Genomic DNA, 15,407 nt, shown 5'->3' on the forward strand with positions numbered 1-15,407 from the left:
TTTAGAGAGCCAAAAAAGAAAATATATGACCGCTTCTTTTTTCGAAATGTTGAAGTGCCTTTTTCCTACTCAAATCCGAATAAACCTCTTAATAGCGTTATAAATTATTTTGCTGGTGCGATATAAAAATGTGTCCAATCGAAAATTTTCATACATAAATTTCTAATCGAGCTAGTTGGACGAGTTGCTGTAATTGATTTATAGGCAATTTGCATTATTTAACATTGTCAACAGTGTGCTCATCGAAGTCGTACGATACTTACGTTGAGAATATTAGTGAATTTATTAGCTAAATTTTAAACGCTTAGCTAATACGCGTAATTCGTGTTAAGATTGCTTGTGATTACATCTGCTTGTCCGAATTTGAGCACTGCAAGTGTTAGTCCTCACACTGGACTATTATTCGTACTCGTACGAATAACGTACGGTCATCTGTATCGACAATACGAATGCATGAAAGCCAAGTTGACCGAAGTCAATGTGTGCAAAGTATATCGTTCGAGTGTGCAAATTTGTGCCAAATCCACGCACAAATTAGCCGTACGAGTTGTCAGTGCCAAAACTGACAGTATTGATGGAACTGACTTGATAATTGAAAGTGCAAGAAATATTTTTACTAGAAATCCTTGATGACAAACAGCAAGGTTAAAGGAAAAAATTTATAGTATATCAAATTTTTGGAGAAGACGCTATTAAGTTGTTAAAAATTAATCTGGTAAGTTAGCCGTTACGTATGCGCTTTGAAGCGCTAGTTGGTGCGTTACCAGAAAATCAAGACAAATGTCTGTGAAGAGATTACGAAAAATAATTGCTTGTGCTGTTTGCGTTCCCTGGAATATTGTACACGCACAATTGCTGCCAATATTGTACACGCACAATTGCTGCCAATATTGTACACGTACAATTGCTGCCAATATTGTACACGCACAATTGCTGCCAATATTGTACACGCACAATTGCTGCCAATATTGTACACGTACAACTGCTGCCAATATTGTACACGTACAATTGCTGCCAATATTGTACATGCACAATTACTGCCAATATTGTACACGTACAATTGCTGCCAATATTGTAAACGTACAATAGCCCTCGTCATCAGAAGACCTTACACCGTCAGGTTCTGGCGGGCGCCTACAGGAGGAGACTTAGGACGCTGCGGCAGCGGCGCATCATGAGGGCTGCTAAAATGACTGTTCGTTCAGTTTGAGTTCAACCTATGATTCCATTATTGTCTTCAATAAGTCGCAGCGCTAATTAAAGTAATTCTCTCATTTAATATATCAGTGCTTCAGTCGAGGATTGAGTTGAGGTCGCTATTCAAATTATTTTTCTTAGGCTAGCGCGTAGTTCCTTTCGTAGATTGCCAATGAAATTTTACGCTTTAGTTAGTTTCTATGAGATTGTTGTCTTCAACTGGCTAAATTTTTTATTTATTAGTGTAATTTCGTTATTTTCACAGATTCATTCCAATTTTAGCATTACATTCGTTTTCTTACATTCAAACCTATTCAAATTCAAACTAAATAATGCAAAAAGAAAGAAATAGTGCGAGTAACCACCCATGATCAGACTGAATCGATTGATCCACTAAAATCAGTCAGCTGGTGGTTGGGCTGTTTCAGGAGCACGAACATGAAATAAGTATTAATTCCTCCATTTACGCTTCACTTGCACGCTAATTGACAGGTATCTTCCTAAAGATATACAAATCTTCAAAATATCCCTAAAATTTGAGCTTTTAATTCTTGCCTAAAGTATGAGGCGTGAAATCAAATGTATTAACAAAGTAAATTATAACGTTATGAAGTCGTCCTGAGTTAGTTAAATCTGAAAACTGTTCTCCGTAGACTTTTTCTCGACATTTCACCTGGTTTTCACTGCAGGCCGGCGCGTTTAAAAGTGCACGTATGCTGGCTTTGTTTAATTTTTCAGCGTGGTTTTCACTGCTTTTAGTTGACTATGGTTGGAAAATTGTTTTAAACATTTCCCTACATACGTGTTTATGGAGTCAATCACATTAGAAAATCCTTACATCTTTTCTTTCTATTTCTAATTGTATGCGTTAAAATAAGAATGTTTTTCTTTTCAAACTTACAACGTTTAATTTGTCATATTAGAATGCGTAAACGTGTATTAGGATAAAAATATTCCAATCTCTGTAAATGACTATATTCACGTGACGCTTTTCCATCCACCTTTCACCACTTGATGTACGGATGCATGATATCAGCAAATACATCACACCATTATGAAAAATACATTCCCATTGATTTTAGAAAATACATCACCACTGATTGTAGAAAATACATCACCATTAATTGTAGAAAATTCATCACCATTGATTTTAGAAAATACATCACCATTGATTTTAGAAATACATTCCCACTGATTGTAGATAATACATCACCATTGATTTTAGAAATACATTCCCACTGATTGTAGAAAATACGTCACCATTGATTTTAGAAATACATCACCGCTGATTGTAGATAATACATTCCCACTTATTGTAGAAAATACATCACCACTGATTGTAGAAAATACATTACCATTGATTGTAGAAAATACATCACCATTGATTGTGATGTACTTGATGCATAATTCGACAAGGCTTGCATATCTAATGTTTATTTGTAGCTAATAATTCCACGCTATGCTTCTGAACGCTTGGCGGCTTCTTATAAAAATAACATGCACTTAATATAACCTTAACCTTATACTTAATATAATATAACATGCATAACCTTAATTCACAACTTCTCCATATATGTCAGCCATTCACCGCTTTTCCAGTATTTTGTCTAATCCATGCATAGTGTATTTATATAATGATAACATGCTACATGCATGGAAAAATTTTTATGAAATATTCTATCGCGATTTTAATCGTGAATTAAAACTTAACAGTGCAAAAGGACCAATTAGGCATCGTGACAGTCTCTAAAATTTCTTACTTCTTTTGTGAATCTTTAGAAAGAGTTTCTTGACGCCTAATTGATCCTTAATCAATTGATTAAAGATCAAGGATAATTTTTAATTCGTTTTTTAATCGGGACAGAATATTTAATAAAATGTTGTGCTTTCCATTCATGCAGCATGAGTTTTCATAATATAAATACGCTATATTGTATGTCTTAATTATTTATACGTAGAATTATCAATCAAAATGCATCATTTTTGCGATGCAATTTCCCCTGATGCGAGATAAATTGCAATTAGAAAGCATGAATCAATAAATTACTTGTGCAATATTTCTCACAAATATCCTATTTTTTCAACTCATTTATTTACAACGAGCCGTTTGAACGATTGACTGTAATCAATTTCGGTTCTTTCTTCAGTCGCTCAATAATCGCTTGCTAAAATTCAGCTGACTGTAAGTAAATTAGTTTGTCAAATTAACGTAACGTGCTAACTGCTATGCGTAAATACCGCAGACGTTGGCTGGGGCACTCAACAAAACAATCGTGAATGAAGCCGTGGCTGCGGAAGACCAAGATGGAGCGTCCTCGGTCCTCTTTAAAGTCATCAACCCCAAGGCCTTAACGCTGGCACAGCTCTATGGGGCTTACGACCCTTTCTCCCAGGAGTGGCAGGACGGTGGGTTATTGTAGCCTAATCATTCTTTAGGAAAATAGCCGCTTGAATGATCCTTATTAACAATCTAGTCAGAGTACCTGGTCGTCTGGGAGTTTTGGAAGTCAACCTATGGAACGCTTTTAGTTGTACAAGAGATGGCATGGCAAGTAGAAATATTGTTTTTCACTTTCTAAAACAGTTTCGGGAAATATTCCCATCCCTTTCTGTTTGTCTACGCTAAAATTAACTGATTGCAACTTTGTTTACTTATTCTCACGAAGATTGCTGCAAATTTTTTTGCATTGGTGAGGAAAATATCAAAGTAGTGGAAAAACATTTATTAATAACTTTGATGCCTATAAACCCTAGCGGGTTTATTTTTCCGACAACACTCGAATATCGGAAACATACTTATTACATATTTCTACATTTGGCTGGAAAAATTCCGGCACAAGTTTGGCAAAAAAATCGTTTCGAGCCCGAAGATCACACATTTGAGAGACTGTGTGAATTTCGTATCAAAGAGTAAATAATCAATTGGACGATGGTACTCCTTTAATTTTAATAAGAATTAGCCTCGTATCTTCTTAGTTATGTATAATGATTGCAAATTTCACGGCTTTCGATTACTTTTTAATTATTGCTCGTAGTCTAATAGCGTTTAAAAGAAAATTATTTTCATATTATGATTATGTTGAATTGTCTCGAGCAATACAGTACTCATTTTATTAAATCAGAAATTACCATCAAGTCCAAAACTATTCACAGTAGAACATGTCCAAAAATTTGTTTTCAATCTATGCAATGTTAAGAAATGGCAATGCAATCAAATTCCAGCAACTACATCCCTCTGCTTCAGCTATAAATATTTAACTTTGAACGACAATACAAAACAAAACTACACATCATTATCACTAAAACAAACCTGAACTGTACATCATCTACACAAAACCAACTTAGAACTTTTGTCTGATATTTCAACCAATTCTTGCAGGAGTTTTATCGCAGACGTTCCGGTCTATGGCGGCAACCACCAAAGCCGACAGTGACGACGACAGCGGCAGTTCGCAGCAGCTGCGGTGGCTGGTGCTGGACGGGCCGGTAGACGCGCTCTGGGTCGAGAGTCTCAACGCTGCGCTGGACGACAACAAGAAACTTTGTCTTACGTCTGGCGAGCTCATACAGGTATATTCGGAATAATGTATTGGTTATATTGTCCGAATAATGATACACTTTCCTTTCCTGTGAACAATCGGAGCACTAATACGCCCTTTTGACGGGTCAAACTGGGTTACGATGACACGCAAAACGACCGAAAAATGAATAGCTATTCGTACAGTTTCGCGCATGTCTCTTAGTGTAGGCATGAAAAGCGTTGATTTTTTGTGTACAATGCTTCAGTTTTTATGGTTTTAAGCGTCTTAATATTGACAAAGTTGAAGAATCTGTCAGAATTTAGTGTATTTAATTCTTCTTACTATTACACAAAACTAATTTCGAGATCCCACATGGTGCGTGCTATAGTTAGTCTGCTGGGTGGTATGTATAGTATAGTATAGTATAGTATAGTATAGTATCTTCGGCATTAAATAAATAGGCCTGGATAGGCCTGTCGCCGATTCTTGTACTTTTCTTGACTAGACTGGCCTTACGGACGGTAGATTTAAAATCGCTTCTAGATATCAGTTGTTCCGTAGGGTACGAGGCATTTTAAGACTGAACATATGCTCATGCATGGCCTTGTCTAGTCTGTTCTTGAACGCGTTCATTATCTCTTAATGCATTATTTGTATGCATTATTATCTCTTAATTATGATATTTCATTTCAGCGCTGGCTATAAATTATAAAATTTATCATTTAGAATTTTATCTGCGATTTTCTTTCAATATATTGTTAGAAGTCAATAAATAAGATTTAATTTGTTCTTCATTCACACCACCGACAGATGCCACGTGAAATGAACATCCTCATGGAGACCCTGACCCTAGACCAGGCGTCGCCCGCCACAGTGTCCCGGTGTGGCGTGGTCTTCATGGAGCCGCACCAGCTGGGCTGGCAACCGCTCAAGGTAAGCAGTTATTTTACTAAAAACCAAGTCATGGTATTGTACTAGTCCTTGTAAAAACCAAGTCATGGTATTGTACTAGTCCTTGTAAAAACCAAGTCATGGTATTGTACTTGTCCTTGTAAAAACCAAGTCAGAGTATTGTACTTGTCCTTGTAAAAACCAAGTCAGAGTATTGTACTTGTCCTTGTAAAAACCAAGTCAGAGTATTGTACTAGTCCTTGTAAAAACCAAGTCAGAGTATTGTACTTGTCCTTGTAAAAACCAAGTCAGAGTATTGTGCTTGTCCTTGTAAAAACCAAGTCAGAGTATTGTGCTTGTCCTTGTAAAAACCAAGTCATGGTATTGTACTAGTCCTTGTAAAAACCAAGTTATGGTATAGTACTAGTCCTTGTAAAAACCAAGTCATGGTATTGTACTAGTCCTTGTAAAAACCAAGTCAGAGTATTGTGCTTGTCCTTGTAAAAACCAAGTCAGAGTATTGTACCTGTCCTTGTAAAAACCAAGTCAGAGTATTGTATTTGTCCTTGTAAAAACCAAGTCAGAATATTGTACTAGTCCTTGTAAAAACCAAGTCATGGTATTGTACTAGTCCTTGTAAAAACCAAGTCATGGTATTGTACTAGTCCTTGTAAAAACCAAGTCAGAGTATTGTACTTGTCCTTGTAAAACCAAGTCAGAGTATTGTACATGTCCTTGTAAAACCAAGTCAGAGTATTGTACTTGTCTCGCAATAATAATATTTTGTTCGATAATAAACAGATAATCTATACGGTTTCTATCTATAAAAAACAGCATAGTATAAACCAAGTTACTTATATTGTCTCGGAATAATAATATTTCGGTCGACAATAAACAGATAATTAATCTATGCGGTAGTTAGACCGAGTGGTTAACAAACACCAAGATTGGAGCAGTGAGTTTTGGGTTAGAGAACCGCAGCTAACAATGACAATTCTGCGATGTTCATAATCAGTGACTGGCCGATGGTGTGAACTTTTACACTACCACCGCTATATTATATAAATTGATTATATATATTTATATAATAATTTTGAATATTTATTATTTTAACATATAATATAACACCATGCTGGCTGTCGTCGTTCGAGCAGCTCTCTAAACGAACAAAATTATGAAACACGCACAGATCAAGCGATCTTCTTTTCACTCGGGGTATACAAATGAAGTCAGGAAATACAAATAAATGAATATTAATCAAAAAAAGGCAATGTTTGATAATTCAGTCCATCACTAGCAATCACCAGCAATCCTGGTAACTTTCTACGAGATCATGTTATCTTAGATCAGAAAGATATTTAGAAAATCTAAAAATCCAAACTATTCCCAAAATATGCCAATACTGAAACTAAATAAATTATCATTAGCGACAAATCCCTACCAGCTTCATTTAAATTAAATTGATATTCTACTCGGTTAGGCAATCATTAAAAGGAAAGAAATCTTATGTTGCGTAAAAAGCCCACGTTTATGCATTCCATATTCATTACTCATAATTTATTTTTCATGTGTTTGTAAGATTACTAAGGATTGCTACGTCTTCCACCGACACACTCAAATAACTAAGTGAGACAGTAAAAATACACTTTATCCGTTTGTGTGAGTCAACCTGAGCCCATTAAAAAAGCACATCAGTGCTACGTCCAATCTCTGTTCTTCCTGTAGTTGAGCAAGTATGCCAATATTTGTACTACATTAGCCGATTATTTTTCACTTTGGACAACAATAGCCAATTGCAGGGACAATAGCCAATTATTTGGACAATAGCCAATTATTTGGACAATAGCCAATTATTTGGACAATAGCCAATTATTGTTGTCCAATTATTTGAACAACAATAGCCAATTATTTTTCTGTGAGCAGGATTCGTTCATCGCCAGCCTACCAGCCGTCATCACGTCCAGCCTTCGCCAGGCTCTTGACGACAACGTGACGTGGATGATGCGCTGTCTGCTGCCCTTCGTCACCGCCAACTGCGAAGTCGTGGTCACTTCGTCGCAGCTCGGGCTATTCAGAGTTAGTTTCTCATTAACTATTTTAATCATCAAAATTAATCATTCTATCAATTTTAAAATTAATCTTTTATTAACTTGACAAGCAAGAAACGGAATAACAAAGTAAAATGTAAATAATTTCTTTTAATTTCCCTCTTTTTTACTGCATTAATGTGCCTCCGATAAAAAATTCTCTGATCAAATTCTATACTGATAAGCCGAAATCGCAAAAATATTTATTGTTTCCACAGCTTTGACTACAATTTTGAATAACTTACTGATAAGGATTTTATTGTGACTATTGTGTGCAGAATTTCTGCCAGTTATTTGACAGCCTGTTGGACGAAATTCGCGAGTCTGGCAAGCCTCTGGGCAAGAAAATAACTGAAGAAAAAATCAATATTTACCTGCAGCACCTGCTCGTCTTCGCTGTCACGTGGAGCCTGGGGGCAGCCGTGATTGGTTAGCTAAGTAATTAGAGAAAATTAGTTAGTTAGATATGTTGATTATTTATTATGTCTGAATAGTGACGCTCTTTCTATCACTCTGCACTAGTAGAGAACACATGCAGCATTGGCGCGCCCCTTTTCTAAGTTAAATTGGGTCAGGATGACGCACGCAAGGGCAAAGAGTGCGTCATTATTTGGGTAAAATATCAATAATTTTTTTAGTTTCCATTGCCTAGTTTCTGAGAAAGCGAATATAACATTTATATCTCTTTTTCCTTTACCTGCACTTTATACTTCCTTCCCTGAAAAAATATCAGTTAGGCCTATTATAAGCCGAAATGTTCAGGATAGTAATATTATCATGAGTCAGTCTGTACAGCGAGAATACGACACCAAAGTTTAAAAAGCATAGAAACAAGGAAAATTTAATTTTTTCAGCGGAACCTACAAATCTACTAGTATATTTAAATTATAGGCCTCTTTTATCCTCGGACTTGGCCGTTTTTCGGCCGTCTGACAGCGCTGACCATTTTCCCGCACAAGTTAATCCCAACGCTTCTTATAGTAAAATAAAGATTTGCCTCAACTTAGTTATAGAATTTTTCAAATCAATGTGAAGCATCAAAGCGATGCGCTGTATTGAATAGTTATAGTGAAATTAATGCTAGCGTTTAAAAAAATTGTCTATTCTGCGCCGGCTGAATTTGATATCCAAGCTACGCGTTGTAGGATTAATTTATAAAATGAAATTACTCTACCATAATGTGCATCTCATTGCATGCGGGTTGGTGGTTATTGCTTGTGAGTTTCTAGATCATATGCGATCATGGACAGAAGAAATACTACTTTTAACCCGATTACCGACATCTAGAAAAGAGAGATATTAATTGAAGTTGGTTAGGTCGGCGATGTGAAGAAATATTTCCGTCGTTACTCATTAATGCTCTATAAATTTAACCATTGATTCCAATTGATAGTTTGATCAATGAAATCACTTCGGTTAAGAGTTTTCTCAACTTGTAACTATACACAATCCTGTTACAGAAGCTCAGCCGCGCATAAACTTTCCATCTTTCAACATATCTTGAATGTTCTCTACAAATTGACACCAATATATTGTGCATAGCAGTGCAAATTTTGGCTGTCAGTTCTGTTTGATATCTTTAATTGGGATAAAAGCATCTAGGCTCTATAGACCTTGTTTCATAAGTCAACACACACAAAGTTCAATGTCACAACAATCTCGTAGCAGACAATTTCTTGGCTGACAGTGACAGGTTAGAAAAGACCGTTGTAAACGGTACCTATGTACAAGATATTATTTGCCGAGAATTACTAACATGTACTGAGAAGTACCACCTATGAGTAAAGGTGAATATTAATCCAATTAAACAAAAGATTAAATATCTAGAAATGCAGAGGAAAAATCCTGTTTTAAAAGAAATCAGCTCGATATCGCAGGGCGGTTGCAATTGTACAGCCAATATGAAATAATTGAGGAAATTCTATAATTAATATTAATGTATAAATTGTTAACAGGAGGAGCGAGTAAAAAGAAATTTGATCATCAGCTGCGGCAGTTGCTGCACGGCAAAGTAGATGGCCATGCAAAACCTGACACCTTCAGACTCAGTCGCGGGTAAGAGGAGCTACTAAAATGCTGGCTTGTAAAAAAAAAAATTTACTGATATTTTTTATTCTGATAGAACAACACAATAGAAAAATACGTTACTGAAACATTTGAAATCTCAATTCTTTCATGCATTTTGTCTAAATGACCTCTCGAATCAATAATTACATTCCCCCGATTGTGGCCACCATTCAAATACTTCAGAAGTACAAAAAAATATTTAGCAAAATAAATCGCAAAGTTTGAATAAGTAACTGTAAATTGTTTCACATTGACTGAATGAAGACTTTTTAATGCAAGATTAAATATGCCTAATAAACTAATGCAACTGTAGTTCCTATCACATCCTAGTGAAAATGCCTAATAAACCAATGTATCCTATTACATCCGGCCATTACACAGAGTGTTGTTCCCGGAGTACGGCTCGGTGTTTGATTATTTCTACGACAAGAGCGGCAACCGCTGGGTGTCCTGGGTGGACACAATTCCAAGCGAGTCGATGGACATCCTGGCCTCCGCAAAGGTAGGCAACATAGCGCTTTTATGATGGACATCCTGGCTTCCGCACAGGTAGGCAACATAGCGTTTTTATGATGGACATCCTGGCCTCCGCAAAGGTAGGCAACATAGCGTTTTTATGATGGACATCCTGGCCTCCGCAAAGGTAGGCAACATAGCGTTTTTATGATGGACATCCTAGCCTCCGCAAAGGTTAGCAACATCGTGCTTTTGATAATGAATATCATCAAAATGATCAGAAGTTGTTTAGAATTTATAGCCCAATTTTTTTACAAATCAGAATATTTATACAACTAAAAGGAAATTGTGACCCGCCAGATAGATCGGATTACTCAAAAAATAGTCAATGCTTTCAAGGCTAATGAGAGTATTTTACCAAGGGTTTGACAATAAATATTATATATCATTCATAAGTAATTAAGAATCCGTGAAGTAACAATAAAGACGAACAATAACAACAATAAATAATTGGAAGTAATTTGATGTGCAAGGCTAAGACCTTGGTCCAAATTTGCCATAGATCTTGGAGACGCTATTTAGCTGACTAATTGTAAATCGTTTTCAGGGTAAAATAAGAGGCACGTTGAGTAAAGTAATTTGACAACTAATTAGGGCAATTGCTTTTGCTAAAATTTCCTGATCAATAAAGCAACTTAAAGTCTCGTGATACTTTTCATTACAAAATTAATTGAGAGCTACTCGTATATCCAGTTATCTCATTTAATTACATATTCAACAAATGTCTAATACAGTTAGGAATTAATTTGTTATGAAATGTGGAAATAACGTTAAGCAGGCAAGAAATTGTCCAAGATAATTAATATTGAGTTATTTTTCTTTCCACACAGCTCCACCAGATCCTTGTACCGACGGCCGAGACCGCCCGGCAGGAGTTCTTCCTACGGCTGTGCATAGACCATGACGTGCCACTCCTGATAGCCGGACCATCAGGCACAGGCAAAACCGCCTGTACTTTGTCCTTCTTCAATAAATTAACCAACGAGAAATTCTGTGTCAACACAATAGACTTCACAGCCCGGACCACCGCTGCCCAGCTACACGCTGAGATCCTAGCTAAAGTTGACAGGTAAGCAAGGATTTCTTACCTTCTTTGTGCACGGATTGAGCAAGCAAAGCAACAGAAAACAGGCTCAAAAAGGGCCAACTTTCAGGTATATGATGATTACAACAGCTAACGAAAGAACAGTTGTAATGGAAGCGTTTAATGTCGTCTTCGTTATATCCCTTTCCGGGTAAGCATAGAAATATGCAGAAATTGAAGTTTCTGAAGCCAGTAAAAGAAAATATGATCTATTGTAAGATATAGTTACTCGTATGTATTTGCCATAATTTCGCTTATTGAAATAGTGAATCGCATCTAAAGAATTTTTTAATGCGGTTATCACGCAAAAAAAATGTTTCATACAAGTCAAATTTAGGCGGACAAATGTAAAGAGCAACAATCTAAGATTAAATTTAATTCAATTAAATCAAATTACCTTCAATAATTGCCACTAGGCGGCGCAAGGGCGTGTATGGGCCGCCCATGTCGAAGAAGTGCGTGGTGTTCGTGGATGACGTGAGCGCGCCGCAGGGAGACGCGTACGGAGCTCAACCGCCTCTTGAACTCTTACGGCAGTGGCTGGACCAGAGGCAGACGTACGATCCTGCCACTCGTGCACGCGTAGAACTCGTCGATACCGTCAGTTATTTAGCTTTAACATAACATATTTAACAACATTCTAACATTTTAGCTTTAACATAACACATTTAACAACATTCTAACATTTTAGCTTTAACATAACATATTTAACAACATTCTAACATTTAACTTTAACATATTGATGTCGGCGCTGAAGAGTATGCCTGATATGGCCTGTCGCCGATTCTTACTTTTCGTGACTTGTTCATAGAAGATCAAAAATTTGACCGAATCGTGTCATTTGACCGGATCTTTTCAGGACTGACGATAGTCTGAAATAGCTACTAGACTTATGTTAAAAGTCTTCAAATCTTCCCTTACAGTTAGATTATGATCATAATAATTAATTTTTAAGAATGTAATGTAATTTTTATGTCTACGCAAAATAACTGCAGAATTTGAGAATTGCAATTGTATTCTAAATACTCAGTTGAAAGCAGCTATGTCTATTTTATTATTGAAATTATTATATTAACAATTAATTATTATTTATTATTTAAGAATAGCAATTATTCTTAAATATTTGATGAACTCATGCCATATCTAGCGGTAATGTGTCATAATGTCGAAGCTGTTGTAATAACTTTATCATGAATTGAATTTTTTATCTCCTGCATTCAAACGCAGAAATATAAGCTTGAGATCCAGCAGAAGACTTCGAGAAAATATAGAATATTTTTATAAAAACTTTGCTCTTTATAAAGTTTGTTGTGACATAAGTGCACAATATTAGGGGCTGCCCTTCGACCGTCTTCTACCTTCACAAATTGTAATTTTCTTTGACATGAGCGACTCGAGTATGGTCAGGTAACTCATTCACAGCTTTATCTACCAACATCATGTATACATAAATTAATCAATTATGTAAATTGTACAATCCTCATTATAAAAAACGAATAACCTTTAGGAATATCTCTGTTTTTAGCGCATTTTCTCATTTATGGAAAAAAGGCGCTATTGTGCTCGTCATGTCCGTCCGTCCGTTCATCTGTCCGTCTAGCTGTCCGTGACTTCACGTTTTCGTCGACGAGAAAGTGCGCTCTTTGTCACTCATAGCAGTGAGTACTGAGTTATATTTTTTTATTTCGACAGACTTTGGTGTGCGCGATGACAGTGTCGAAGCCCTCAGACCAGCGGCTGTCTTGCAGGTAACCTCCCTCGCAACTCCTTCCCTCGCAACTCCTTCCCTCGCAACTCCTTCCCTCGCAACTCCTTCCCTCACAACTCCTTCCCTCACAACTCCTTCCCTCACAACTCCTTCCCTCACAACTCCTTCCCTCGCAACTACAACTCCTTCCCTCACAACTCCTTCCCTCACAACTCCTTCCCTCACAACTCCTTCCCTCACAACTCCTTCCCTCACAACTCCTGTTGCTCTGTTACCTTCCTACCATTTTTTGGAAGCTTGACCATGAAGGAAAAGTTAATTTTTCCCAGGGACTTGCCTAAATTCTAGTTGAATTGTGGTGTAATTCGCAGAAAATAAAGTCTGATTGGATGATTTCTGGGCTCGACGTGGCGCTGGGACTTACAATTTCTGAGCAAGGTTGTTCGGCGTAGTGCCAGGATTTGCGATTACTGAGCAAGTGTGCTCAGGATTTTTGCGTTCGGATTTATGTTTACTAAAAGATTACTGAGCAAGGTTGCTCGGTGAGACACCAGGATTTATTATTTATTATTGAAGAAGGGAGGATAGTGCGTCGCCAGAATTAATGATTACTGAACACAGGAGTCCGATGTCGCGCCAGGATTTATGATTTTTGAGCAAAGATGCTGGAGGAATTCAGGATGCAGGATGGAATTCTAGTAATGTGAGTTCATATATTCAAGATCGCTCCAGCCTATTAGGATGATCAGTTCCAAAATATTAGCTAAAAATAGAATAAATATTAATTAAAAATTTTTAGGTGTAATATGATATGTACACATGTTCATATATTAACCCTTCCAAATTTCATCCTGGTAGATAGACACAAAATTTCGATGACCTCTTCACCGAGGGCGTACGGTTGAAACTTTTCTCTTATTTTGCAACCGTTCTCCAGCCATCTTAAAAAAGATTATAATTTAATAACTAAACTGTCCTTAAATTACGAAATTACTCGCTTACGTGCAACAGCTTTTATCTGCAGTAGACTTAGATTAGGAAATAAATGCTTTCCATATTTACGGTAAGACTTTAAAAGATATGAAAACTTTGACTCCAAAGTTTTGCGCATTTGCAGAGAAATTCTGTCAATTACATAATTCTTTAATCAATTATCGCATTAAATTCCCTGCATATCACAAATAAAGCAATTTTTCCTCTATTCCATTTTGGTATCCTGTCATTATCGACAATATTCATGATAACTTTAGTTTTCCAGCCACTTTTACTCCTGTTTCCTGTTCAATGCAAAGATTCACTCCTGTTTCCTGTTCACCGCCCAGGTTTTACTCCTGTTTCCTGTTCTCTGTCCAGATTTCACTCCTGTTTCTTTACAATGCCCAGGTTTCACTCCTTTTTCGTTACACTGAACACTATTAACCTGTTTCCTATGAACCACCCAGGTTTCACTCCTATTACCTGTTCACTGCCCAGGTTTCACTCCTGTTTCCTGTTCACTGCCCAGGTTTCACTCCTGTTTCCTGTTCACTGCCCAGGTTTACACGCCACTTCCTGCCTATGACGCTCGACGGCTTCAGCGACGCGACGCTCGAGCGAATTTTTGGTTCCATTTGTCAATGGCACCTCGGCAAACATGGCGACGGGGCGGTACAGAGGATGGCTCGAGTACGACAGAGTTATACAATTAATTAGTATTGTAGTATTAATTTACTTATAATTATCATTTATCTATCAAATTCATAATGCGTATTATGTAGAAAGTTTTCGTAGTAAAGTTGATTGTAGCTAATACGAGAAAATGGTTGTTTTTTGCGATTATTTTGGATTTTTGGGTGCAATCAAGGTTCGAGATAAAAAATGTTGTTTAAAATATCTCTAATGGAAATATTGTTGGAATATTTATTAATCCAATCTTCAGAATAAATTAATCGAGATTGCAATTTACGGACATTCATATCATTTATTCGTGGTTTGAATCTAGATATTCTTTACTACTAACTCCCTGGAGATTGAGATGAAGGCTGACTCATGATATTTAATGTCAGCCATCAGATGAAAATTTGATGGCTGATATTTGATATTTGTCAGCCATCATTGAGATGATGGCTGACACTTGATAACTGCCTGGCTTCAAGGAAGTCTTTGTATATAGAGTCGAGCACAGGCTCGTTAGCTTAGGTTTCAGAACAGTTATGAAACAGACTCAGATTCTTCTACTGAAATAATTTCCTATCGGGACCAATAATCTACAAGATCGCTAAAAATAACTAATTAAGTGCTGCATTTTGAACATCGTTCGAATTATCATCACTGAAGTTTTTTTTCTTGCAGACTGT

General features: G+C 36.7%; 1 protein-coding gene across 1 annotated transcript in view; it reads left to right on the forward strand.

The window, feature by feature from the left end:
- Positions 1–8,130, forward strand: part of LOC125177945 (dynein axonemal heavy chain 3-like) — a 37,042-nt gene extending 28,912 nt beyond the window's left edge. The window contains exons 22-26 of the mRNA XM_047880690.1: positions 3,441–3,603; positions 4,577–4,767; positions 5,529–5,651; positions 7,533–7,685; positions 7,975–8,130. Coding sequence (XP_047736646.1) covers positions 3,441–3,603; positions 4,577–4,767; positions 5,529–5,651; positions 7,533–7,685; positions 7,975–8,130 — 786 coding nt within the window. The remainder of the gene's footprint in view (positions 1–3,440; positions 3,604–4,576; positions 4,768–5,528; positions 5,652–7,532; positions 7,686–7,974) is intronic.
- Positions 8,131–15,407: the final 7,277 nt, after the last annotated feature.

The sequence above is a fragment of the Hyalella azteca genome, unplaced genomic scaffold, assembly GCF_000764305.2.
Source record: "Hyalella azteca isolate HAZT.00-mixed unplaced genomic scaffold, Hazt_2.0.2 contig5927, whole genome shotgun sequence".
NCBI lineage: Eukaryota > Metazoa > Arthropoda > Malacostraca > Amphipoda > Hyalellidae > Hyalella > Hyalella azteca.